The sequence below is a fragment of the Malaclemys terrapin genome, chromosome 16, assembly GCF_027887155.1.
Source record: "Malaclemys terrapin pileata isolate rMalTer1 chromosome 16, rMalTer1.hap1, whole genome shotgun sequence".
NCBI lineage: Eukaryota > Metazoa > Chordata > Testudines > Emydidae > Malaclemys > Malaclemys terrapin.
Window position 1 is genome coordinate 9,163,881 of NC_071520.1, and position 26,121 is coordinate 9,190,001.

The following is a 26,121-nucleotide window of genomic DNA, read 5'->3' on the forward strand; positions in this document are numbered from 1 at the left end:
TTCCTGTGGAAAATAGGTCAAGAAACTCTTGCCCCTGAACTAAAAAGGAGCCAAATAGTAACCGCATGTTGAATTTTATGGCGCTTTCCATCCAAATGGATTAAGCTTCATAACCCTCCTGGGAGGCAGGAAATCAGTAGCATTCCTATGTTATGGATGGGGAAACCAAGGCAGAGAAAGGTTAAGTGACTTGCCCGAGGTCACACCACAAGTTAGTGATAGAACAAGGAATAGAAGCATAGGTCACATGACTCCCAGAGTCCTGGGCTTGCCCCACAAGACCAGCTCTCCTTCCCAAAAGGGCCTAGCACATGACAGTTGGGTCCAGTCAAGAGAGTGGCTGGCGAAGAAGTGTGTTGTAGCCCACGAAAGCTTATGCTCTAATAAATTTGTTGGTCTCTAAGGTGCCACAAGTACTCCTGTTCTTTTTGAGCAATAAGGAGTGAGATTCCACAGATTTGGGGCCAAATTCTGCTCTCACTTGCACCCCTGGCATCCACTTGAATTCAAGGCGGGGGCTTGCTTGGATGTACTTTGGAGTGAATTACATGGGCCAATTTCTGCTCAGTCTAAGGAGTCTCAGGGGTCCTGACCTACTGTGAAGAGCTGAACAGTTCTTGTGTAACTTCGCACGCTCCGACCCACTAGGATTGCACACTTGGCAACTTTTAATGCCCAGTTTATGGCTACACTTAAACAGCTGCCCAGCCTCTTGGAAAACTCTGACAAGCAGCTTGCTTGGAGACAGTATTTCTTAGCCATCAGTCAGCATTTCTCATCCCTGATGCTTTCGAATTAAGATCACTGGCACAGAAGCAGGACTGTGGTCTCTCAACAGCTTGTCTGTGCCTGCTTCATACTTCCTCAACTGCAGTATCCCAACAGATTACGGTAAACATGACCGGGGTGAAAGTAACCTAAAGGATTTATCAGTACACAGGGCAGCCGGGCTCCTGGCAAGGTGTGAGCGGGTGGCTCTGGGCCCCCGGAAGGGGCGGGGCCTCAGGTGGGAGCAGAGGTGTAAGTAAGCCAGTACGCCCTGGTACAGTGTTCCGGCATGAGCCGGTGCGCCGTACCAGGGCGGATCGGCTTCCCCTGGAGGCAATTTAAAGGGCCGGGAGCTCCCAGCAGTGGCTGGAGCCCTGGGCCCTTTAAATTGCCACCAAAGCCCTGCTGCCAGAGCCCTGGGGAAGCGGCGGCAGGGCTCTGGTGGTGATTTAAAGGGCCCGGGGCTCCTGCCGCAGCTACAGACCCTAACCCTAACCCTTTAAATCGTCCCCGGAGCCCTGGAGTAGCGGCGGCGGGGCTCCGGCAGCTATTTAAAGGGCCTGGGACTCTGGCAGCCACTACCACCCTGGGCCCTTTAACTTGCCACCGGAGCCCCACCGCCACTACCCCAGGCTCCGGCAGCAGGGCTTGGGGCTCCCACTGCCACTACCTTCCAGGGCCCTTTAAATCACCACCCGAGCCCCGTTGCTGGAGCCCTGGGGTAGCGGCGGCAGGGCACTGGCAGTGATTTAAAGGTCCAGGGGCTGCCGGCTGCCGCTACTGCAATGGAGCCCCGGGCCCTTTAAAGCTCCGCCAGAGGCCCCAGGGTAGCGGCGGCAGCTGGGAGCCCCCCTCCGATGGTGATTTAAAGTCCCCGGGGATGTAAAGGCCCCGCCTCTTCCAGTAGAGGCCACGCCTCTTCGGTTGATGTCCCGCCCCCTCTTACGGACTCCGGAGTACCGGTAAGTCCTTTAAGTTACTTTCACTCCTGGGCAGGAGAGGCATGGCTGGGGCCAGACTCCCCCAACCAGCCCTTCAGCCCATGCCGCCCAGGGCTCTGGCGGCGATTTAAAGGGCTCGGGGCTTTTCAATCGCCGGGCCCCGGGACAGCTTCCCCTTTTGCCTCCCCCGCATCAGTGGCCCTGCCAGTACGGTGCTTAAAGCACTGCCATGACAGCACTTTAACATTGTCTGTGTACCAGCCTGAACCAGCCGCCACTTTCTCACCAGCACGCCGTACCAGCCCGAGCCGGCTGCCACTTTCTCACCGACACGCCGTACCGGCCCGAACCAGCAGCCACGTTCTCATCGGCCCGCCATACCGGCCCGAACCGGCCATCACTTTCTCACCGGCACGCCATACTGGCCCGAACCGGCCACCACTTTCTCACCGGCACGCCATACCGGCCCGAATCGGCCGCCACTTTCTCACCGGCACGCCATACCAGCCCGAACCGGCCGCCACTTTCTCACCGGCACGCCATACCGGCCCGAATCGGCCGCCACTTTCTCACCGGCACGCCATACCGGCCCGAATCGGCCGCCACTTTCTCACCGGCACGCCATACCGGCCCGAATCGGCCACCACTTTCTCACCGGCCCGCCATACCGGCCCGAGCCAGCCGCCACTTTCTCACCGGCACGCCGTACCGGCCCGAACCGGCCACCACTTTCTCACCGGCACGCCGTACCGGCCCGAGCCGGCCGCCACTTTCTCACCGGCCCGCCATACCGGCCCGAGCCGGCCGCCACTTTCTCACCGGCACGCCGTACCGGCCCGAACCGGCCGCCACTTTCTCACTGGCATGCCGTACCGGTCCGAACCGGCCGCCACTTTCTCACCGGTACGCCGTTCTGGCCCAAACCAGCAGCCACTTTCTCACCAGTACGCCGTACCGTCCCGAACCGACCGCCACTTTCTCACCAGTACGCCGTACCGTCCCGAACCGGCCGCCAATTTCTCACTGGCACGCCGTACCGTCCCGAACCGGCAGCCACTTTCTCACCGGCACGCCGTACCGTCCCGAACCGGCAGCCACTTTCTCACCGGCACGCCGTTCTGGCCCAAACCGGCCGCCACTTTCTCACCAGTACGCCGTACCGTCCCGAACCGGCTGCCACTTTCTCACTGGCACACCGTACCAGCCCGAACCGGCCGCCACTTTCTCACCAGCAACGTTGTACCGGCCCGAGCCAGCAGCCACTTTCTCACCGGCACGCTGTACCGGCCCGAACCGGCTTAGTTTCACCTCTGACCATGACTCTGATACCATAACCAGATGGTGACACCAGCCACCACAACTACTTGCTGGTCCTTTTGGAGAGGGTAGGCAGGGGGTAAATAGGGTGACCAGATGTCCATTTTATAGGGACAGTCCCGATTTTGGGGTCTTTTTCTTATATAGGCTCCTATTACCCGCCACTCCCTTCCCAATTTTTCACACTTGCTGTCTGGTCACCCTAGGGGTAAGGAACCCCACCCATGTCCCCGCGTGTCTTGAAGCCATTGACATCTCACTCATTACCTGGGATTCGCATTTGCATTTGTTCCTGTGCATAAGTCACAATGTACCAACATGGAGAAGGGCTCTGAGGGACTGCACAGCCCACTGGGAGGAGGAGGGTATGCCTCACCTTGCTGATTTTGTTGGTTTTGGGAAGGGTCTGGCTGACGTGCAGGTCGGAATACCTGGGGGGCTTTCGTAAAGGATTGTTGATGTCACACGGCACAGATTCTGTCCGGACTAATCTTGCTGGATCAAGAAGGGAGATGGGGGAAGGAATTGAAAAAAAAAAAAAAAGAGAGAGAGAGAGAGAGAGAGACATCAAAGCTTCAAAACAGAACTTCAGGTCTGAGTGCAGGTCGCTCTCCATAGGAGCCCTGCACATGGAAGACAATCCAGGTCTGCTTCTTGAATTTCTAACAATACCTAAGCTAAACCCCAAAGTAACCTCTTCGTTATACAGCTTAACCTTCCTCCTGAAACTGTCAATTTCCCCGCCGTGGGGCCATAATGACCTGGGACATTTGGAACACAGTGCGCCAGCTGAAGCCAGATTGTATCTACACTCCTCCCCACACCCACCACAATTAGAACCTTCCTCAGCCAATCAGAACACACTGAGGAGCCAATCAGACTCAACGCTGAAGGGCTCAAGTGGGATTTACGTAGTGCCCAGGGGTGAATTTCATCCTGTAAGGCGGCGGCTCCCATCTCAAGGAGGAACAAGTTGGTTTATTCTGATCACATGGCTAACGTCATCAGCGCAGAAGGTAGCTTATGTGAACCGTCTCCTGACCCAGCGAGGAGTAAATATTTGTGAACAACACATGCCACTAGCTATTCTGCACCATGATGACTGGACCCGCTTTCCCGTCTGTGGTGTGATTCTCTGCGTTACGTCAGTTTTCCACTCGTTTCAGTCGAATGCCTTCTGATCTGTAGCAGTGAGACAACGGGGCCTTGTTGCTATGTGTAGCAGGGGCACTCTCTAAGCCGCAGGGAAGGAGAAGCTCAAGCTCTGCTCATCCTCTCTTGGGCTCACGGCATGCCGCCTTCCCTGGGAAGGTCACGCTCCACCCCACCCCCAGGTCAGGGGGAGTTTAAGTGTTTATTCTCTGACCGCTAAAACTCTTTTGCTTTCCTGCTGTGAGCACTAGCCCTTGTGGATTGCGGAATCACTCCACCCTCTCCCCTTGCTCCACTAGCACATGCCCCAGGGGTGACCAAGGCAGACAAATGGCATGGGCTCTGGCTATATTCGAGGCCTCTGTCTTGAGCTTCATCCCGATCCAAACTTCTGCCCTGCCACCACTCATGTTTCCAGGATCCATCCCCATGTCTTAGCTGAGCAGGCAATTGGGCCCTGCCTCCGATGAGCCCTGGCATGGGGACTTCACTCCCGTTTCAGGACCGTCTCAGACCCCTTTTTGCCAATCTTACCCAACGCCTGCATACTTTCCTCCTTGCTCCTCCCCAGTCTATTTTTGCTATGGCCCCCATAGCCTCCATGTTAGAAGCTTCTCCCCTTTCCCACAGGGAGCAGGACAGCCCTTCCCTACTTCCACTTGACTCTTGGGTGTAGTTTTCCCAAGGGTGGATTTTATGACGAATTATTGAGACAAATTATCACATCCGCTATGATGCTACTACTACACGCGGCCCCCCTGCCCCAGGGTCTAATATCTCCCAGGACAGTGCTCGACAGTGATGCTGGAGTTCTCATGCCTGCAGCCCAGATGAGCACAGTCACCTGCTTTTCCCTGCCAACAGTTCACGGGGACAGAGGAATCAACAAGGAAATAACCTGCCAAAAAGTTGGCACGAGAAACGGTGGGCAAAGCCAGCAACTGGAAGGGCAGCTAAGTTTACAAAGCAGCCCTGAGGCAGGGCGAGTAATCATCAGTCCCTTCCAAGACTGCTTGCTCCAGGCCAGGACTTTGGGAGACGCTAGGCAGCACTGACCATTAGTCAGTCTGGGAGCTAGAGAGAGCCATAGGGTCTGTTTGAGTCAAACAGCCACAGTACAGAACTATCCTCTTAATATTCACAGCAGTGGAGTCCTGTCTCTTCCCTACCACTGGGGGCGCTACAGGGCAGCCCACATGTGAAAAGAAGTGAACCACCTCTGAATTAGATGATGCCCCATTCTGAATTTTAGATTCCAGAGCACAGCCGGCCTCGTTAGGTGCAAAAAGTAACTTATTTTTTAAAAAATAGCAAAAAGGGTTATTCTCAATGAATATGTTTCTAATAATCAGTTGGTATTTAACATACTCTAACGGCCTTATTAGAGCTAAAATTATATGCATATTTTGGAATCTTAATTTCAATTTATTTTAATTTAAATTAATTCCCCCTAGGTAATCTCAAACCACCACCACCCCCTTTTGCCCTGGGAACACGTAGCCAGAATTCAAATGAAAAGAAAAAACTCTTCCTGGTGCAAAGCCTCCCTTCTGGACTTGTAAATGTGCCCCGTTCCTTTTCATATTTATGAACTGCGCTCCTGGAGGAGACGAAAGCAGACAATTTCAATAGCACAATTAGCATCTGAATGTGCCACTGCCTGACATTAACGCTGCTGTTTCATGTCGTGAAATGAGACCCGCATGCATCAACAGAGCCACCACAGAGCTAGGGTCCCAAACTTCCACCCAGGCCAGCTTTCAACGTTAGCAAAAGGCTCAAACCTGTTGCACTTACCCCGCGTTGTGGGGAATCTGAAAAGAAAAGGTGGCAGGGGGAGGGTGGGTGGAAGTGGTTTGGAATGCAAATCTGCCTCGCATCGGACAGCTCGTCTCCCTATAAGCGGAAAAGATGGTCGGTAACATTTTCAAAAGTGCCTATGTGATGTAGGAGCCTAAGTCCCATTGGCTGTCAATGTGGATTCAGGCTCCTAAGTCACTTAGGTGCTTTTGAAAATTTTTACCTGGCAAAAACATCAAGGAAGCCAAAGCTAGTAAAGGGGTTCTTACCTCCACGGTGGATGATCAGTATGTGACAGGGCGGGGCCTCTTTGGTGCATTTGTTGTGGCACTTTAGCCTAAGAGAAGAAGCAATAAAAACAAATGTGAAGGCGGATCCACCACAGTCCCTGGGCAGAGCTGAGGCGGGACTGTCACACACGGGCCAGCTGAGAACAAGGGAACCCTAACGCAGAAAGAAATGATTTTTGCAGACAGGATGGTGGTGACTTGAGCTAACTTCCAAGTCGCTTTTGTTTCATGCGGCGTTGTCTGCTCAACAGTGTGGGGCAAGCACCAGGGCTTGGCGGCATCCTGCTGGCTCCACCAGATCCTGCAGCTGTCACTTCAAAAGATGCACCCCCCTCGGCAACTTTCATCCAAAGATGGGGCTAGATTCACTGTACTAGTAGGTGGAACTGGGGCTGCAGGTCCCAGATGGTAGAAAGGGCCTCCAGAAGGTAGTGGCGGTGGGAGGTACATCTCCCGGAAACAAGGGGGCACTGGCTGGGAAGAGAGGAGACAGGGCACTTAGGAGATGCACTGGTTTAGCAAATCTCAGAGTCCACCTGCTCCTATGGGACCATGGCCAGAGTTGGAGCCACTCCCCACCCCAGGAGAGCTGTCAGGAGAGGACGGCTGCAGCATAGCCACTGCTTGCTGTTGGGAGTCAATACTCCCCCACCCAACCCATGCAGGAGATGAAAAAACACATCAGTCCCATCCAGGTGAATCATGCCTATTGACTCTGAACGGGGGGAGGGGTACAGTACAACTCTGACGAGCAGAACATCCTGGAGGAAAATAACACATTCAGATACCTACGGGTTTGGGAGAGCTGCAATGGGATCGTTTTGCCCATCACAGAAATGCAGTGGTCTGCTTAACAGCCAAAGAGTAGTTTCACGGGGCCCAAGCAACTGGATCACCTTGTGATTACTGACCCCACTCAGACAAGGTCTATTTGCCCTTCCCCCTCCCAGCCAACTTGGGGAGTGAAGTGGAGGAGCTGAAAAAGGAGCGAACGGCAAAACACATCCTTTAAGCTACCCCCAAACGCTAGCTCCCCGGCTAGGGGTCCATGCGCTCTGCGACGCTTCCATTCTCCCCTTTACAGAGATTCCCCTGTAACGTGGTAGGTTAACGTGCGGCTGCTCACGCTCCCAGCTCCCCGCATTAGTAACTGACACCCAGCACCCAGACGTATATTTGGCTTGGACCATCCCCCCTGAACTGTCAAGTGAATCTTTGGGGGAGGAGGAGGGAGCTTCTAAAGGCACCCGACTACCCAAGTTATCATGGGGGAAAACTTTAGCTGGTTAAAGTAACCACGGAATTTAGGCTCAGTTAGGGTTGCCTCCCTGCTTTTGTGAAAAGTTCCATGGGATCTAGGCCACAAACGGTTAAAGCCTTGATTTAGCCCTCACCCAAAATGGTGATCCCTTCCAATGCCGCTCTCTCCTAGTGCCATGTGGGGGGATTGGCTCATTTCCAGCTCCCTGTAGCAGTGATAGCTAGCCAGTCACCCACAGAGTTTCCTCCACCATCTGGACTTTTTTCACCATGGGCTTTCCCAAGAACGTATCTGGCCCAACCCAGCTTGCATTCTGAGCTTGTTAAAAAGGGGAACTAAATCTGCCTTGGCAAGGAGAGCCACCCGGCACTCTAGTGGGTCTCTCTGTTCACTCACTGCTGTGATCCTGCATAGTGAAGTGAAAGAGATGCCCAAGCACCCTTCTTCCTCTACTAGGAAAACCCAGCAATCTCATTACTGCTCAGAGCTGCGGAAACTGACATTTCTGACAATCCAGCCTGAGACAAAGGGAGCAGAGAGCCGCTCTTTGCTATTTCCTACTGAATATTACCCAGAGCTAATGCTGGGTTGCACTTAATTAAAGCATATGGCAGCAGAGGAGAAATATTTAGGTAGCCCCCTGCTCTTCCTCCCTCTGTTTTGCAATTTCTCTCTGCTGCTGCAATGTTCCTTATGGCTTTATTACCAGGCCATTTAACAAAAATGATTAGACCATTTCAAGCTATGATTGATTCATTTAATATTCTATGCAGCCTTTATTATTTAACACAGGCGGGAATAGGAGTCTACTGAGGGCTTCACCCCTGGTTCAGACATATAGACATAAGCAGGCTCTTATGCCGCTAAAACCTTTTCACTTGGTCCTAATTAAGAATGTAAGAGTCCCAGCCTCCCATTCTGCCCCAATGGGCCAGAGCCGAGCAGGGCTGTATAAGTGCTCAGTGCTCATGCATGGAAAGCAAAGAAAAAACAATATTATAAAAGAAACACGGTCAAGGGAGTAAAAAAAAAAAAAATCCAAAAAGCGGCCACAAGTCAATGAGCTGGGTAATGAAAATTCAGGAGCCTCGTATGTTAGATTTCATTATACAAAGATTCCTAGAGGCAGAGCGAAGGATTAATTTGATATTTGAGGCTTTGGGGAAGAGGGGGAGTTGTTTGTTTGGTAGCCTGCTTCTTTACAGGGAAGAACAGAGCCAGTGCTGGCTGGGCAGGCAAAGGTGAGGAACTGGAGTAGTTCGTTAGTGTTTAGTTTTTTGTTAAAATTCACAATTAATGTGATTTTTTCTAAGTGCTCGTACGAGGCTGACCCAGAAGCAGACACAGCCTCCCGCCTAGTGCATTTCCATCCCGAGATACAGGTCTGCACTCCTCTGGTTTACTCTCACTTTGCCAATGCCTCTCTGACCCCCCTGCTGTTTAAAGCAGCGGGTTCCAATCCCACCAACCTCTCTGTTCTAACCCAGGCCCCTCCAACCTCCTTCTGCTGGGTGTCCATTTCTGCCAGTGAGAAGCTGCCACTGTTAATCAGAACGATCCATTTCAACGCAATTGCAAACAACAGGGGAGGGGTGAGTTTGTCAAGCTGGACAGAACAATATTAACAGAGAATTGCGTTTAATTCTCCAGGGATTACAAAGGTGTACCAAAAAAAAAAAGGTTACAAAAAGTACTTGGCAACATCACTATCAGAACACTGGGATCAGCTTTAACTATGCAATGCTATCATGTATTGCACCAGGTTAAGCCTCTCTTCATTTTACTAACTCGATATTTAATTAACATAAAAGTGGTCACCATTAAGAAGTGACCACTGACTCAGTTACAAGGCAGTGACATGGCATATTCCCTAGCCGGAGAAAAGCAAATGATGTCTTCGATGTCCAGAGTAACTCCTGCAGGGTTTCTCCGGAATCGGAGCGGTGTAACAAATCAGAATCTGGCCCACTATTCTTTTAAATCCTGCTCATCTTTGTGGCCTCCGAAGAACGGCCCATTTCCGTTAAATCACGTCCTCATTGCGATTTATGTTTCTTTGGATCCTCTACAGCACAATGAGCTTCCCGGATAAACATGAGCTTGTAAGACTTTTGCTGATGCCATAAAAGAGAAAAGGCAGCTCAAGGCGCCGATGCCATAAATCGAGACGCATCCAAAGCTCTGAGCTATGCCACACTCTGGGTACCGCACAATTCATCTCAGTTACTCTCATCTGCTGGCACAGCTGTTTCGCCTCCTGGCTTGCTCGGCTGCCAAGGCGCCGTGTGAGAAAGCGTTACAGGCCGGCGAGTGGAACGCCCCAGGCACGGGGGCGGGAAAGCTCAGAAATCCATCAATGTTGCCCTGCAGAAGGAAACTTGAGGGATATGGAAGAGGTGGTGGGATACTGCAGAGCAACCAACTGCATGTAAAAGGCCTGATCCTGTGAGTTGCGCGGTCAGTGGGAGCGGAGGGCGCTCACCTCCGAGGCTGGCACCTTGCAACAGTGCCCTCGGAGTTAGGGCCTAATGCTGCTCCCAGAGAGACAGAAGGTACAACTTCCCTTGGCTTAATGTCCAGTCAAAGGGTTCTGCGGGCATCACCTAAGCACGGTGTGGATTTTCTGTACTAGGGCGAAAGGACACTACAGATAGATCAACTGGACACAGACCACAGGTCTGCCACACTGGTCAGAACCATCATGAGTCTCTCAGGTCTGGTTATCCCTCCTCCAGCAGCGACACGCACCTGAAACTTCAGAGGAAGTCAGTGCATCTCCCCAGCTGTGCGGCATGCATGTCAGGGAGGGGGGAGAGAATTCCTTCCTATTCTTCCAGGAAGTGTGCGTTACACCCCGGAGCAGGAGACTGGACTACCTCGCTCTCGGCTCGCATAGTTACACATGCTATTCCTAGGCATAAAATTACCCCCTTATCCATTACTAATGTACTTTCAGATTCAATCACAGAGCTGTACAGCAAACACAATTACTGCCAGGAGTTCATTTATTGCTAGGTAACACAAAAGAAGGCCAAATTCAACCAAGGTTCTCCATGGCCTGAGTCTCCCGAAAAGACAGCAGGAATGGACAGGTTATCAGCCACATGCCGATCAGTTGTTGTCCTAGACCTTCCCCTACCCCCGCCCCCCGAGTTTATGGGCACAATACACTGCTGGGGTCTCTGCCACTGGAATCAAGGAACCCGAGCACAAGTCTCGTCAGCCATCCTCTGACACCCCAAATTACTAGCCTTCAAAGCAATCTTTCCACTAGGGCAAGGAGTAGGGTGCTCTCCCAATCAGCCCTTGTCCACCTCCCTCTCCCAAATTGATTCAATGTGATCAGAATTTTGTAATCCTCATTTTGTGCACCCTACACAAAAACAAACACATGCCTGCCCGGAGGGAGTGGGAATGGGGGTTACCTTCTCCCCTCTGGTTAAAGGAAGGCCCCACAGTTGCCAGCCCAGAGGGCAGGGATTTGTGGAGCAGCAGGGCTAGGACAGCTCATTAGTTGGGAGGAGGGAGCAGTTCATTCGTTTGCTCCATGCCCGGCACATTAGAAAGAGGATGTGCTGGGAGGAAGCAGGGTCTGAGTCTGGCTCCCTGGGAAGTGGCTTGGAGCAGAGGAGAGATCTAGGGGGCTTTGTTCTCTGCCTCTCTGGAACTTGGCTGAAGTGAGCCCCATTTTAGGCTTTTGCAGTGGTTTCAGCTGAAATATGCAGCACCTTGCACCTTCACCCGGAACGATGGGCAAAGGAAGCCCTTCTGGATTTGTTGAGCCATTGAAGGGGCAGGTCGCTCTTCATGATCCAATAGAAAAGCTAATGTAAAATGCACCCCACCATGGGGTTTAACCAGCGGCTAGGCCTGCAGAATCCTGCCCTGCCCTGCCCAGCACGTCAGTCTGCTGCAACAGAGGCACCGGCTGGGCTCTGGGTCAGCCAGGCGCGGCAGCACCCAGCCGGGGCGATCCCCGCCGGGGGGAAATCCGGACCTTCCAAACTGCGAAGAAAGGCAAGTTGTGAGTGAGGCAGATGCAGCCGGAGTAGAACTGGAGAAGGGAGTTAAGGTAGGAGCCAGGGTCTCCGCTATGCAAGCCAGGACCAGGCTGCTACTACACAATGACTAGCAGCCTCAGCCTGCATTGTGGGCCTCTCAGCATCTTCAGTCGTGTTTCAGTTCCTGCACCTCTGCCTGCCTGCTGCAAGCTCTTGTTGCTGAGGAAAGGCAGAGACTTAACAGGGCTCAGAGCACGCCAGGGGACTTTCCCAGGAAGCTCAAACACTCAGAGGTTGCTTCCTGGTTTGCTTCGGTTTTTGGAATCCAGCCCATGAGGGGGTAAAACACCCAAGTGAGGAGGAGGCACCAGGAGAACATGGTGGGAAATCAAAAGGCTTCCTGAGAATTATTATCGGCTGAGGGGGCATTGGGTGCGCAGTGGGAACTGCCCTTGCTGTCTCAGGTCAGCCTGAGCTCCTGAAAATCAACCCTCACGCTAGGCCAGCCTGAGCGGCAGCTCAGCAGAGAGCTGAACGGGCTGGGGAACCTGAACTAACGTCTCCTCCGACCTAGGACCGGTGATGTTGAGCTGCACGGGCAGGGCCGTGGGGGGGAATTGGTGGATGAACTCTGGGCTTTTTGCTTATCTCAAAGTCATGGGAAGAATTTTTCATGCAGATGAGAAGGGAGACAATGGCAGGGCCTGGTACGTCTGAGCCCCATTCAGAAAAAACACACCCAGAGCGCTCAGGAGATGACGGCCCAGCCATTCCCTTTGCAACATTAAGCAACAACAAAGCCAGCTTAGAAACCGTGACGTACTTGCAGTTTTTACATTTTAATCCAAACAACATTCCTTTCCCACAGACGGTGCATGTCTGAGACATCCAATACTTGGTGGAAAATCTGCAGAGGAAAACATCAGATAAGTGTTAAGAACAAACAAGGTTGCTGTGCCCTACCCCGGGTGGAGAAACTCTTTATTTATAAGCATCGCTACCCTCTACGCTTTAGCCCTCTCCACACTGCACCAGCGTTGGAGTCTGTTCCAGCGATCAGTCAAGCCAAAACAAAAACCAGAGCAGTGAGGTTAGGCCAGGTCTCAGAGCCCGAGCAAGAGCATCTTCACCGCTATTTTTAGTGCTGCCGCGTGAGCCTCGCAAGCCCAAAGCTGCAGACCCGGGTTTGGAAATTCAGCCCCGCTGGTGTCTCATTGCAGTGCAGACAGACCCTAGAGCTCGGGCCTTGCCACCCAGCTGAACGCGGGTGGAAATGGCGTTTGACAGACATGGACGTCAGCGAAGGAGTAAGGAGAGGGAACTGGGAAATTTGAAGGAGTTTGACAATTACAAACTAGATTCCCTTTCGTGTTAATGTGCCCTTAGCCACAGCCACATTAGTCAATTTGCCAGTCTGTGTTAAACAGACGGGGTTCATTTGGATCTTCGTCAACCCACTAGAAGCAACCTTCAGCTAGGGACCATGAATCCTAAGCACACGTGGGACTGTGCCCGAGCAGCCGGGATTTAGCAGCATCCTCCCTCCAAAGGCACAGACCGGGCAGGGTGCTCACACGCGGGAAAGCCAGGATGACTGACAGGAAGAGAGTTTTCGGTTCAGTGGCCCTACCAAAATATTGTGGGGGTGGAGGGGGAAATTGTTTCAAGTCAAACAAAACGTTTCATATAATTTTCTAGGGTTTTAACATGTTAATAAAAATAGAAGGAAAATCTGAAACAAAAAGTCATTTTAAATCAAAATGTTTCGACTTTTCCAGAACTTTTTGTGTGTGAGGGGGAGGGGGAGAACATGGAGAATTTAACATGAATTTCCGAAATGTTTCGGTGCCCAAATCTGCATTTTTCAGTCAAAATAAAAAAGTTTTGTCCAAACTTTTTTTTACTATATGCAGGAGCCACACAAAGGAGAACCCAAATAAACGTGTTCTGTATAGAACCATCTCAAAGGATCCACCAGGCAGCACAGAGCTGAGCTGGACCAGCTGGCGTGGAGAGGCATTTCCCAGCTAAGGGAAGGGGATGGCCTCCCGGTGAAGGCTCTACACTCAGAAGAGGCTTCAGCTCCCAGCTCATGGACTCCCTGTGTGATCCAACTAGTCCCTTCATCTCCGTGTCTCAGTCCCCACCTGTAAAATGGGTATTAAAACGCTCCCTGGCCTCGCCCCTTTGCTTGGTTGAGTTGGATTGGAAGCCCTTTGGGGCAGGGAATGTCTGCCTGCCAAGGGGGCTCCGATCACTGCTGGGGTCCCAAGGCATACAAATAACTCCCAACGATTGGATAGGGAAAGCACATAACCGTGAGCACCCTCGAGGAGGTCTGGAAAGGAGTCACCCTCGCTGCAGGATGAGGATGGGCAGAATGAGAGACGCTTCCCACTCCATCTAGATGAAAGCTCTGATTTGGGGCGGGGGGGGGAAGAACATCCTTACCCCCCCACCCATCTCGAGCCACAGCCTAGTGCCACGGTCCTTTCCGGCAGCTGAACTGATGCCTGCATGTCACCCCACCGCAGCGTGAGGCCTTTTCCGTTCCTTTTTCTCGGGGTACATATGAAAGCAGCAAACTGCTTGTGCGGCGTTTACTGCGGGGTGGCAGGCCACAGATAAGCAACAATCTCTATCGACCTCAACTCAAGCCTTGTCTAAACTTCATCTCAGCTGAAATGGAAGTGGAATCTGCTCCGAGAATGCTGCGACTACACATTGGAAGTAGAAGGGGATCCCTCTGCACCCCCTCCTGCCCTGCCCACCAGCTCTGCGCTGGAGAAAGAGAAACAATCGGGCTTATTGCCCCTGGCTTGGCCTGCGTCAGAGGTTTTAGTAAATTACACAATCCGGGAAGCAGTTCAGAAGTGTTCTGCCCTCTGCAACTAGTTTTCTCTCTGGTTTGGAGATGGAGGGAATTGGGGTGGCCCCATTTATGACCTTTCATGCTGGCAACTGGGAGTTTAGTGCAGTCTGAGTAACGTGGCTGAACAGATGCATCTTGAATGGGCTCCATGTTTCACCCCATCGAACCCCTGGCCAGCAAGCTTGGGGGCGCTAGGGCATGATGACCACCAGAGGGTTTTTCCTCACCCCTGCCTTAGAGCCCGGGGATAGTGGCTCCGCTGTGACGTCACGTGAGTAGTGCTGATTTGCACGAGCTAAGGATCTAGCTCCATGACGTTTAGGGAGAGGGTGATGAAGCTGACAAGTTTCCCCTTTGCTTCACCATCCCCACGACCTTAATATATTGCTGGGCATTTCTGTTATGGCTGCCCACCACTTCCTGCTGCCGTGGGACTCAAGAAAGGAGCACCGAGGTCTGGCAGGCGGGCACAATTTGAGAGGAGATGTGTGACAGGGGGCTCTGACCAGCCTGCCCCACTCCACTCAGTCAGGCTGGCATGAACATGTCATGGGCCCCCAGGTGCTAAGGCAAAATGTAAAACTCCCCCAGCTACCTACTCAGTAAGGCTGGGAGAGGAGAGATCAGGTCTCTGACTGCAAGTTCCCAGCAAAGAGATTCCCATTCAGGGCTGGTGTGAAACCCCAAACAACAGAGCCAGTGGCTTCTAACAAGAACAGCTTCTCTTCTGCGTGTGAAGCTGGGACGCAAACAGATTAGATACTGTTTCAGAGTAGCAGCCGTGTTAGTCTGTATCCGCAAAAAGAACAGGAGTACTCGTGGCACCTTAGAGACTAACAAATTTATTTATATATATGCATCCGAAGAAGTGGGCTGTAGTCCACGAAAGCTTATGCTCTAATAAATTTGTTAGTCTCTAAGGTGCCACAAGTACTCCTGTTCTTTTTGTAGATTAGATACTGTAGCTGCCTTGGCGAATCTGCTGCCAGCGTGAGACGTTTGTCTCAAGGGCTCACTCCTTTTCCAATATTCAAGATAGTTAGGACTTGAAGCTGGATTGCTATAGGAAAGTACTCTGCATCCCTCCCCTCCCACCACATGCTTTTCAGCCACACATCTGACTTACTCCTGCTTTCCCTGGGTCCTTTGCAATGGCGCCACCTAGGGCGAGTTTTCTGCTTGGTGTCAGCTGCTCGGGGCAGGGGCTGTCTTTCAGTATGTTTGTACAGTACCTAGCACCATGGGCTCCCAGTCTATGGCTGGAGTCCCTGTGTACTACACACGTTTTCTGGATCTCAGCTCTTCACAACGGTCAGTTTTGAAGTTTGTTCATGGGTCACAATCAAATGCGAATAAATTGCTGGGTCAAGTGTGAAGCTCTCTGTCTCACACACACATACCAGAGGCGTGCCTCTGACCCGGATAATGGGGGCCAAGGGGCTGCGGAGAATAGGATAGAGCATACTACAGAATAGGAAGGCTGTTGCCTGCCACTACAGGAGCCTGGTGTTCAAGTGTGAATTCCCAGGACACATTCGTGTGGCACTTCTCAGCTATACTGTACCTGTGTTTGATTGAGTTTCCTAGATCACGGCGGGGAATCTGTGGGGACCAGCGAGGCACTGACAGTGTATCTGCAGGGTGAGAAGACAGAACAGAAACAAACAAGGATTAATAAGGGGGAAGGTCAGACGTTACTCTCTGAACAGAGCATGTAGCCGCACTACAACCAAAGAGAGAGGGGCATCAGTTACCGCAGGGAGAGAACAAGAGCCCTGCAAGTCGGCGGAGATCTGCGGCCCATGTTTGCAGATTGTGGATGGATGCGGATCCAAATTTTATATTGAGAGCCCTGCAAGTCGGCTGAGATCTGCTTTCTATCCGTGGACAGCTGCAGCTGCAGAGGTGGAGAGCCGTGGACCATGTTTGCGGGTCAGATGTGGATACAAATTTTGTATCTGCACAGGGCTCTAATTGTAACCAGTCAGCATGAGAGAGAATCAAAAAGGGGCCTTTGCCTAGTCGTTACCCCAACAATATTTTCGCCAAACCCAGCCATGCCCAAATCGCACTGAAGACTGGGCGTGGGGGTGGAGGTGGGCTGCATTTCCTCAACAGCTTAGCAATAGCTCTCAACCTTCATGCTCAGAGACTGGCAGGAGAGACTGGTCACATCTGAAAGGTGAATGACATTGCAGCCCTACTTGGGAACGCACGTAAGTGCCACCCTGGGGTGGGAGAAAACCCCGCCCCCACCCCCACCCCCAAACCTTTTATTGTTAAGTTACAGGTCAGAAGATCCAGAGTTATTTGTTCTCTACGGAATGCAGCCCACCCGGCAGAACTCCTACTGACTTCATTTCCCTCGCCGCCGAGCAAGTACTGCAGGGTCAGCTCCTTCACTCAGCTAGGGAAGCAGCTTCTTCTCCCCTCCCACTCACAATAATCAAACGAGAGCAGTAAGAAAGTAACTAGTTCTGTACAGGAAGGAGGGGTTTAACCCAGAGAAAGAGAGAAGCACGCACGTATTTGCACCAGTTGAATACTCTTCCAAGGTATATTCAATCCAGCACACACACAGTCTCTGGTCAGCTGGGAACACAAATCTGTTAGAGACAGTTAATGATTTCCAAACAAGAAAGGGAAGATGAAGCCTAACTGGCAACTCCTAGTTTATTAATAAGACATCACATCCTTGTGACTGTATCTCTATCTTAACAAAAAGCCAAGTGTCACCTCTTAGAAACCAATTTAACTACTGTTCAAATCATAGAAGATTAGGGTGAGAAGAGACCTCAGGAGGTCATCTAGTCCAACCCCCTGCTCAAAGCAGGACCAACCCCAACTAAATCATCCCAGCCAGGGCTTTGTCAAGCCGGGCCTTAAAAACCTCTAAGGAAGGAGATTCCACCACCTCCTCAGGTAACCCATTCCAGTGCTTCAATACACTCCTAGTGAAATATTTTTTTCCTAATATCCAACCTAGACCTCCCCCACTGCAACTTGAGATCATTACTCCTTGTTCTGTCATCTGCTACCACTGAGAACAGCCGAGCTCCATCTCATTGGAACCCCCCTTCAGGTAGTGGAAGGCTGCTATCAATCTCCCCTCACTCTTCTCTTCTGCAGACTAAACAAGCCCAGTTCCCTCAGCCTCTCCTCATAAGTCATGTGCCCCAGACCCCTGATCATTTTCGTTGCCCTCCACTGGACTCTCTCCAATTTGTCCACATTCTTTCTGTAGTGGAGAGCCCAAAACTGGATGCAATACTCTAGATGTGGCCTCACCAGTGCCGAATAGAGGGGAGTAATCACTTCCTTGATCTGCTGGCAATGCTCCTACTAATGCAGCCCAATATTCCATTAGCCTTCTTGGCAACAAGGGCACACTGTCAACTCATATACAGCTTCTCGTCCACTGTAACCCCTAGGTCCTTTTCTACAGAACTGCCGCTTAGCCAGTCGGTCCCCAGCCTGTAGCAGTGCATGGGATTCTTCCGTCCTAAGTGCAAGACTCTGCACTTGTCCTTGTTGAACCTCATCAGATTTCTTTTGGCCCAATCCTCCAATTTGTCTAGGTCACTCTGGACCCTATCCCTACCCTTCAGCGTATCTACCTCTCCCCCCAGCTTAGTGTCATCTGTGAACTTGCTGAGGGAGCAATCCATCCCATCATCCAGATCATTAATGAAGATGTTGAACAAAACTGGCCCCAGGACCGATCCCTGGGGCACTCCTCTTGATACCAGCTGCCAACTAGACATCGAGCCATTGATCACTACCCGTTGAGCCCGACGATCTAGCCAGCTTTCTATCCACCTTATAGTCCATTCATCCAATCCATACTTCTTTAACTTGCTGGCAAGAATAGCACGATTACAAATTAAAAGGGCCTCTTTTGTATTCCCCTTCTGAGAGAAAGGGGAATAAAAGGGTAGTGGAAGCCCTGCCTGTAAAGAAAATCGAACACAAGTTACTTAGCACCTTTCTCCTTGCTGGCTGATATGGCTGGGATAGGTAAGTCATTGCCAAGCCAGCCATCGAGTTCATAGTGTTTGTGTCATGCATTGATGCAGCGACATGCGACACACACACAGTTGGCCCGATTAGTTGCCCATCAAACCAACGGAAAGCCTCCCACTCACTTTGATGGACTTTGAATCAGCCCCTGAAACACAAAGAGCCTCATTCTCCTTTTACTTGTCTTGGTGTAAATCAGGAGTGGTTATTCTACTGAAGTCCCTGATGTTACCCTGGACTAGTAGTGATGTCAGGAAGTGCAGAATCGGGCCCAAACTATTGACATCCTCTTCGATGCAAACAAGTTGGGGGTGTTGCAGGAATGGTTAGAATGAGCAGTGTAAAATTTCCCTCCTGGGTGTGGAAGACTATGGAGTTGTCTGATCCTGCAGCTGGATCCATGTGGGAAGATCCCTGCCTGCAGCCAAGCAAATCTGGTTGCAGGATCGAGACCAGAGGATCAGGCCTAGCAGACCGAGGGGCAGTGAGCCAGTGACAAACGAAGGGCCAGGCACTGCTCAGAGCTGCAGCTCCACTGGAGCCCACAGGGCTGCAATGGAGGAGAACAAGGAATCTCCTGAGTTGTGGCAGGGGAGTGAGGAGAAAGTGCCTCTTCCCTGCACAGACTGAGAGGAAGACTGAGGCGTCCAGAGGGAGGAGCCTGGTGGAAGAGAATATAAAAGTGGTGGACTTCCTGGCTATTCCCTGGCAGTGCCGCACTCCTTAGAGGACACGGCAGCCAGGTGGCTCTAACCTGTACCAAGGGCCTAGCCAGCTGTCTTGAGAGCACTCCCTCCCCTCCCAGTCCCTGCGCTGCACTGAACTGATCCATAGATTCAAACCCCCAAAGGGACCTGTGACAGATACAGCCATTTCCTGTACTATCTTTGGGAGATCTTACTGTATTAGGGGTACCAGGGACTGTATGTAATTCCAGGGGGGAGTGTGACCACAGCCCTCCAGGAATTAAGAACAGTGGGGGATGATTAGGCAACTTCATTCAGCTTGTAACACCTCCAGAGAGGAACCACCACATGGAGAGACTCTACTGGTTCAAATTGGATTCTCCAGAGACCAACAGACAAAGAAGGAACTTTTGGATAAACAGCCTGAGTTTAAACTTCGTTCTGATCCAGCAAACAGACAGGACTCTCTGTCCAAGGGGACCCCACATCCTTCCTAGGAAGGGTTGGAAGGACTTTTGCCTAATGCAGCCCCATGGTAAGCTTTTAGCATGCGTATAAGAACTTTGATGGGTTTTTTATACGTTTTCTCTGTAATACTTTCCCCTGAAGAATGAATGTGCTTGCTTATAAGGGTTGTGTGGTAACTTCTGATGGCTGGCAATTACAGCTGTGCATAGCCTTAGAAGAGAACAGACACTGGCCTGTTTAGGCAGCCTGACTTGCTGGGGATATGGCAGTGCAGGCAGGGAACCGTGCAGCCTAGAAAAACCCTAAGCAGGAGGGAGAGAGACGTGGGTCTCTGTCCAGGAGAGGTGACAAGCCTAGAGTGGGTGCTCTTGCTGGACCACGGAGGGAGAATATAGATGCAGTTGTCTGAACTGTGAGAGTTCATCCAGTCTGACCTCCTGCATAACAGGCCACAGAACCTCCCCCATCATTCCTGCCTCCAGTCAGATTCATTTCTTGTTGAGCTTCAGCATCTCTCTGAGAAAGATATCCAGTCTGGGGAGCAGATGTCAGTCTTCCTCCAACTTTAGCTCTGGGAGCTGCTCACTCTGCTCTGGTGAGTGCAGTTGCAGAGGCAGGCCTGCTAATGACAAACGGTTTCAGAGACTCCCACGCACAAACAGTAACCAGTAGCAATTCTCTGCAGCCAAAAAGCTGTCCATCCCGGACGTAAGCCCAGACCACCAGACTTATCATCTAGGGCTGCAAGCCAGAACCTCGCTGCGATCCCAGCGGTTTATTCAGTATGCCAACCAATCCCTCACTAAACATACTTTCAATAAGCCGTGAGTACCTTTGTTTGCTTTAATATCCCATTTTAATATATCAGGCTGAGGTGTATTTTAATTACATGCTACTCCTGAAGGTTACATTTACATGCCACTTCCTGTGCAAAGCTAACTTGCCACACGCTTCATTCGAGGGGGGGGAAACAGTCGTTCCCAATAGTATTTATTATGGAGCTGGGGCATGATTCAGAGGGAGACTCCCCTGGACTTCTATGAGAATTGGACTGGGCTCTTGCTGCCTGTACTTCCAGCTCACAGACCAGTATACAACTTCTTACAGTGGCGTCGTTATTTAGAAGCAACCATCAAGTAATGGTGTGGATAGTTTTCAGACTCTGGGCTGTCCTAGAGCTGTTTCTTTGCTCCTTGTGGTTGGTCATCTAAGGGTTTGTCTGCACTAGAAACCTGAGTCGACATATATTAGGTCGACTTTACAGCTACCACAGTCACTACTGCAGTGGGCAGGTCCACACTTCCTCTCTTGGGTCGGTGGTGTGCGTCCACACCAGGAGCACGTCCACCAGCCGAAGGGGGGCAGTGTGGGGAGCTGAGAGCCCAGTCTCAGCTCTTCTGGCAGCTAGCTTCCTGCCGGGAGCCCGGCTGCTCCACAGGCTCCCGAACTCCCAACAGGCTGCGTCCCCGCCTCGGCTCCCCATTCCCCACCGGGAGCAGGGGGAACGCCACCGAGGGCTCCTCACCCCCCGACTCCCAACAGGCTGCGCCCCCGCCTCGGCTCCCCATTCCCCGCCGGGAGCCGGGGGAACGCCACCGAGGGCTCCTCAGCCCCCGACTCCCAACAGGCTGCGTCCCCGCCTCGGCTCCCCATTCCCCGCCGGGAGCAGGGGGAACGCCACCGAGGGCTCCTCACCCCCCGTTCCCTGCTGGGAGCAGGGGGAGGCCCCCTGGGGCTTCTTGCCCCTGGGGAGTGGGGTCCAGCTGTCCCGGCTTCTCACTCCCCCCCACCCCCCGAAGATAGCCAACATCCCCAGATGGTAGCCGGGGTGTGGGGGCGGGCAGGAAGCTGCCTGGGTTTCTAGCCCCAGCTCCCAGCTGGGAGCAGGTTCGGATGACAGCAAGTGTGAAAAATCGGGACCGGGGGTGGGGGCTAATAGGTGCCTATATCAGACAAAGCCCCAAATATCAGGGCTGTCCCTATAAAATCGGGACATCTGGTCACCCTACAGCAGGTCCAGCCTCCCAGCTCTCCCAGGGAGCCGGGGCCAGCTGGGCTCAAGGTGCCCGGCTTCATTGTCAATTTCACAGCTCCTGCCCATCCCTCCCTCTGGAGCACCATCTGGGCAAAGAGCTTCCCTAACTCACAGTGATTGGGACGGACGGACCTTCACGCCCCTGGGGAATGCCCCTGAAGGCAACAGAACTCCACACAAGGGTGAGGGTCAGTCCATATAGGTCCCTCTGGGGGATCAGGGACTTAGCGAAGGCTAGAGGTGCCAGGTGTCTGGTTTACGGCCAGAACACCCGGTGGAAAAGGGACCCTGGCAGCTCTGGTCAGCACCACTGACCAGGCCGTTAAAAGTCCGATTGGCGCGGGGCTGGCAGGCTCCCTACCCGGTTCCATGCGGCTCCGGAAGCGGCGACATGTCCCTCCAGCTCCTACATATAGGGGGGCAGCCACGGGGGCTCTACGTGCTGCCCCTGCCCCAAGCACCAGCTCCGCAGCTCCCACTGGCCAGAAACCCTGGCCAATGGGAGCTGCAGGGGCGGTGCCTGCAGGCAGGGACAGTGTGCGGAGCCAGGGGGTACCACGCAGAGCCAGGGGGACATGCCGGCCTTCCCAGGAGCCGCCTGAGGTAAGCGCTGCCCAGATCCTGCACCCCTCACCCGCTCCAGCATCCCAAACCCCTGCCCCGGAGGCCCCTCCCATACCCTGAACCCCTCATTTCTGTCCCCACCCCAAAGCCTGCACGCCCAGCCAGAGCCCTCACTTCCTCCCACACCCCAACCCAGTGAAAATGAGCAGTGAGCGAGGGTGGGGGAGAGCGAGCGACGCAGGGAGGGGGATGGAGTGAGTGAAGGGCAGGGCCTCAGAGAAGAGGCAGGAAAGGGCATGGCAAGAGTGTTGGGTTTTCAGCAATTAGAAAGTTGGCAGCCCCAGTGAGGGCCCAAACCTGGGAGTCCGGAATTGCCAGGTTCATGCCGCATAGCCGTGAGCACGTCCCTCTCTCCAGGCCTCAGCCAGTAAAGTAATACTTACCTACCTCGCAGGGACGCTGAGATGCTCTGAGCAACTCAGATGAAGAGTATTCTAGGGGCCAGATCCTCAGCGGGGGCCTTAATCGGCGTAGCTCCAACGACTTCAATACAGTGACACTGATTTACACCAAACCAGGATTTGGCCCTGGGAGTGCAAAGGGCTCTTATTTTCATAAATGCCATTTTCTCATCAGTAAATCATATTATTCAAACGAGCCTCCCTCCCTCCCTCAGTTCTTTATTAATCGAACACGTGAGCAATTATAGCTACGGTCCCAGAGTTAAATTAAAACCTCCGCTTTATCATCTACGATTGATTTCAGCTAACTTTCAGCTGGCCTCAATTAAATCCCGCTATGGTAGGGAGAGGGGGGAAAAAGAAGCAGAAGGATGGTTGAAGTATTTAATTACCTTCTATAATGTGCTCGTTGCAAAATTTATTAAATTGTAGCAGGGTTTTTAACCTCCTAACAAAACGATGAGAGACCTACATGATTCACAGGTAATTATTTTCATTACGGGGATGATCTATGAAGGATCTGAGATGTTCACAATAGACCCACTGTTTGCAGGAGAGAAGGCAACCGGAGTGGGAAGGCAGAAGGGCACAGGAAAGCTTTACATTGTAGCCAGAAACAACCTGAAGGATTTCAGGTACCTCTGAGATAATTGCAGACTCTCCCCTCTAATCTGGAGGAGAGACGTAGATGTGGAGAGATGTCCGTTTCTCCTTTTCCTGGCCTGAGGCTATGGCAGAGGGGGGGAAAGGATTGAGATGGGGGGAAATACATGGAAACAAAAAAGGAGGGGAAAAAGAGGGAGGCATTAGAAAAGGAGAGAAGGCAATGACTATCATGAGAGGCCATGAGGGTCACCCATCTGACAATCCACCCCAAAGGGGGGCTCCCAACAAGAAAGGTTGGGGTCCACTGCAGTACCCCATTAATGCCAGATGATGGAGTGCTGCAGGGCCAGTGCCCTGGCAAAACTGAACAAGATCCCTAACAACGCCATCTCCGACGTGAAAAAGAGACATTCCACTCAGCTGAGCCCTCCACAATGCTGGTTCAGAATAGCCTGGTTTCTTGCCCACCTGTTTGGTAACTAATCATAACGTCACCACTCCCACCCCCAAAACAGCTAGAAACGGGCTGTGCAGCTGTAGGCCAGGCAAGGATTATTTCTCACTGGAGGTGGCAAAGCAAGGAAGACAGCGCTCAGCGGAAGCGACTAGCTGGTACAATGCATCTGAAGAAGTGAGGTTCTTACCCACGAAAGCTTATGCTCCCAATACTTCTGTTAGTCTTAAAGGTGCCACAGGACCCTCTGTTCCTTTTTAGCTGGTACAATGACACCGAATGGCTCTCCACTGATGATGCTGAATGTTCATCTCTGTTTGGACATGAGCTGACACCTGCTTGCCAGCAACGCTCCTGCCCACAGGCTGTGACAGCTCTGCTCACATAGGGCAGTGTTACTGCTCTCACACATTGTGTATTTATATTTAGGGAGGGCAACACTGAATCAGAATCCACCCTCAGAAACTACCTGGATATTTAACATGAACACCGAGGGGCTGAACTAAATATCCCTCAGAGCAGCAACTCAGCAGTTCCGTTTGCTGCAGCTATGTCACAGCGCCAGGGCCCACTCCCAAACCTTTCACAGTTTGCAGGGCCCCCACCTGCTGCAGCCAGAGGGAATGTGGGGGAACAACGGGAGCTGCTGGATGGGGAGCGGCTCTGAAGATCCGGCCACTCCCTGTAGGTGCCTAAGTGGGAGCAGAGCTATCTAAAGCCTCTGTCAGCTCCCCTGCCTGCAGAACGGGGATAATCGGACTGCCCTCGCAGCACGCCTGGGAAGATTAACCTCTGACGACGGTGCTCTCCAAGGACCAAGTACTAACGCAGCCAAGGTCACATGCAGTTTGAACGCACTACAGGCCCGATATTACACAGGAGGGACTTCATTCCAGCAAGCTCAGTGGGACCGCTCATTTACATCTGCTGACGTACCTGAGGGACTGGGACCCGAGGGTATGGGTTGACTGTGCACCAAGGCCCTGTCACTCATTCCCTAGGTCCCAGGGGTCTGCACCATTCCCACTGCCCTGAGTCAGGAAAAGGCCAGCTAGGGTACTAGAATCAATCAACCAGTTCCCCGCAGATACATGTCTTAGGGCAGAAGGGCCCTTGGTTATAACAAATAAATAGGCTGTTAAGCAAGCTGCATCCTTTCAAGTAATGGGACCACCATGGTGGCCTCCAGCCCAGTTACTGGACCATAGGAGACACAACCAGGCAAACGCCACTCCCAGCAGCACAGGACAGACAGATCGTAACGCTATCTAAAACAGAAAATACACAAAACCCATTACAGTCTCCAGATTCCACCCCTGGCAGGTCCCTTTGATGCCCCAAAGTCCTAATGATTCACCCCATTAACCCCAGCAGGATGAGGCACCCCAACTTCCATATGACCGGAGCCTGCTGGCCAAGGATCACTCAAGGGTCCATCATGCAAGGAAACGGAAGCTACTGGGAGTGGAATTCTCTGGGGTGGAGAGAAAGCAGGCTGGAGAGGAAAGAGCTCAAATTAGTTTGCTTTACCCTAAAGCACGCGCACACAGTACAAGGGAATTGGTCACTGGGCTACCATTGTGCTGTGGCCCTTGAATACCATCACCCTCTGTACCTGCAGGCTACCTTTGGCCGCCCCAACTTTTCTAGGCTTGGAATTAAGGAGCCTTGTGGTTTCAGAGACTGTATCAATGGAAAGAGGCATTAGCACAGATTAGCTCTCCCCTCACCTTCTGCTAAATAAATGCAGTGGGGGAAGCTAAGCGCAAGAGACACTGATCCCTCTGTGAGAACACCTGAGACTGGGCCGTGCAAAAATCCACATTCAAATTAAAATCCAGATCGGGTTCACAGATTGGTCTGCGTTCTTTACTAGGATGAATCCCAATACCCCAAACATCCTGAACACTGGGCAAGTTCAGACCCAAATTGCAAACCTTCTTGTTCAATATGCGGGATGCAAAGTTGAGATCTGGGTCCTGTGTTAGGGCCCAGGTTTCTTTCAGGTGTGTCTCTAGTAAGTGCATTGATGGAGTGTGTTTGTACATTCAATATTCCATCTGGGCGTGGAATCAGGAGCCAAGTTTCCTGAGTTCCGTTCATGGGTGTCACCAGTTTGCTGCGGGACCTTTGGCAAGCCCCTTAACCTCGGTCCCCCAGTTTCCCCCTCTGTTAAATAGCACACTACTACTTACCTACCTCGCAGGGGAGCCAAGGACCACATAACGCTCGTCAAGCTGGGAAGGTAAAGTGTGCCCACCCTCACAGTCCACAGCCAATGTATGTGGGTGCCAGTGGAATGGCAGCTGCTCCCAGCACCATCATTAAGGAGCTACACTGTGAAATACCCAAGGCCAGTCCCAGAGCTGCTTGTCTCTAACCCTGCTCAGGGGAAGGTTTTTTAATGACGTCAGGCACTTTTCTG

At 52.2% G+C, this 26,121-nt stretch overlaps 1 protein-coding gene across 1 annotated transcript in view; it reads right to left on the reverse strand.

Moving 5' to 3' along the window:
- KSR2 (kinase suppressor of ras 2) overlaps nt 1-26,121 on the reverse strand; it is a 280,870-nt gene that overhangs the window by 104,321 nt on the left and 150,428 nt on the right. Inside the window, exons 6-9 of the mRNA XM_054005981.1 lie at nt 15,967-16,036; nt 12,354-12,437; nt 6,250-6,315; nt 3,403-3,529 (exon numbers count right to left, since the gene is read on the reverse strand). Coding sequence (XP_053861956.1) covers nt 3,403-3,529; nt 6,250-6,315; nt 12,354-12,437; nt 15,967-16,036 — 347 coding nt within the window. The remainder of the gene's footprint in view (nt 1-3,402; nt 3,530-6,249; nt 6,316-12,353; nt 12,438-15,966; nt 16,037-26,121) is intronic.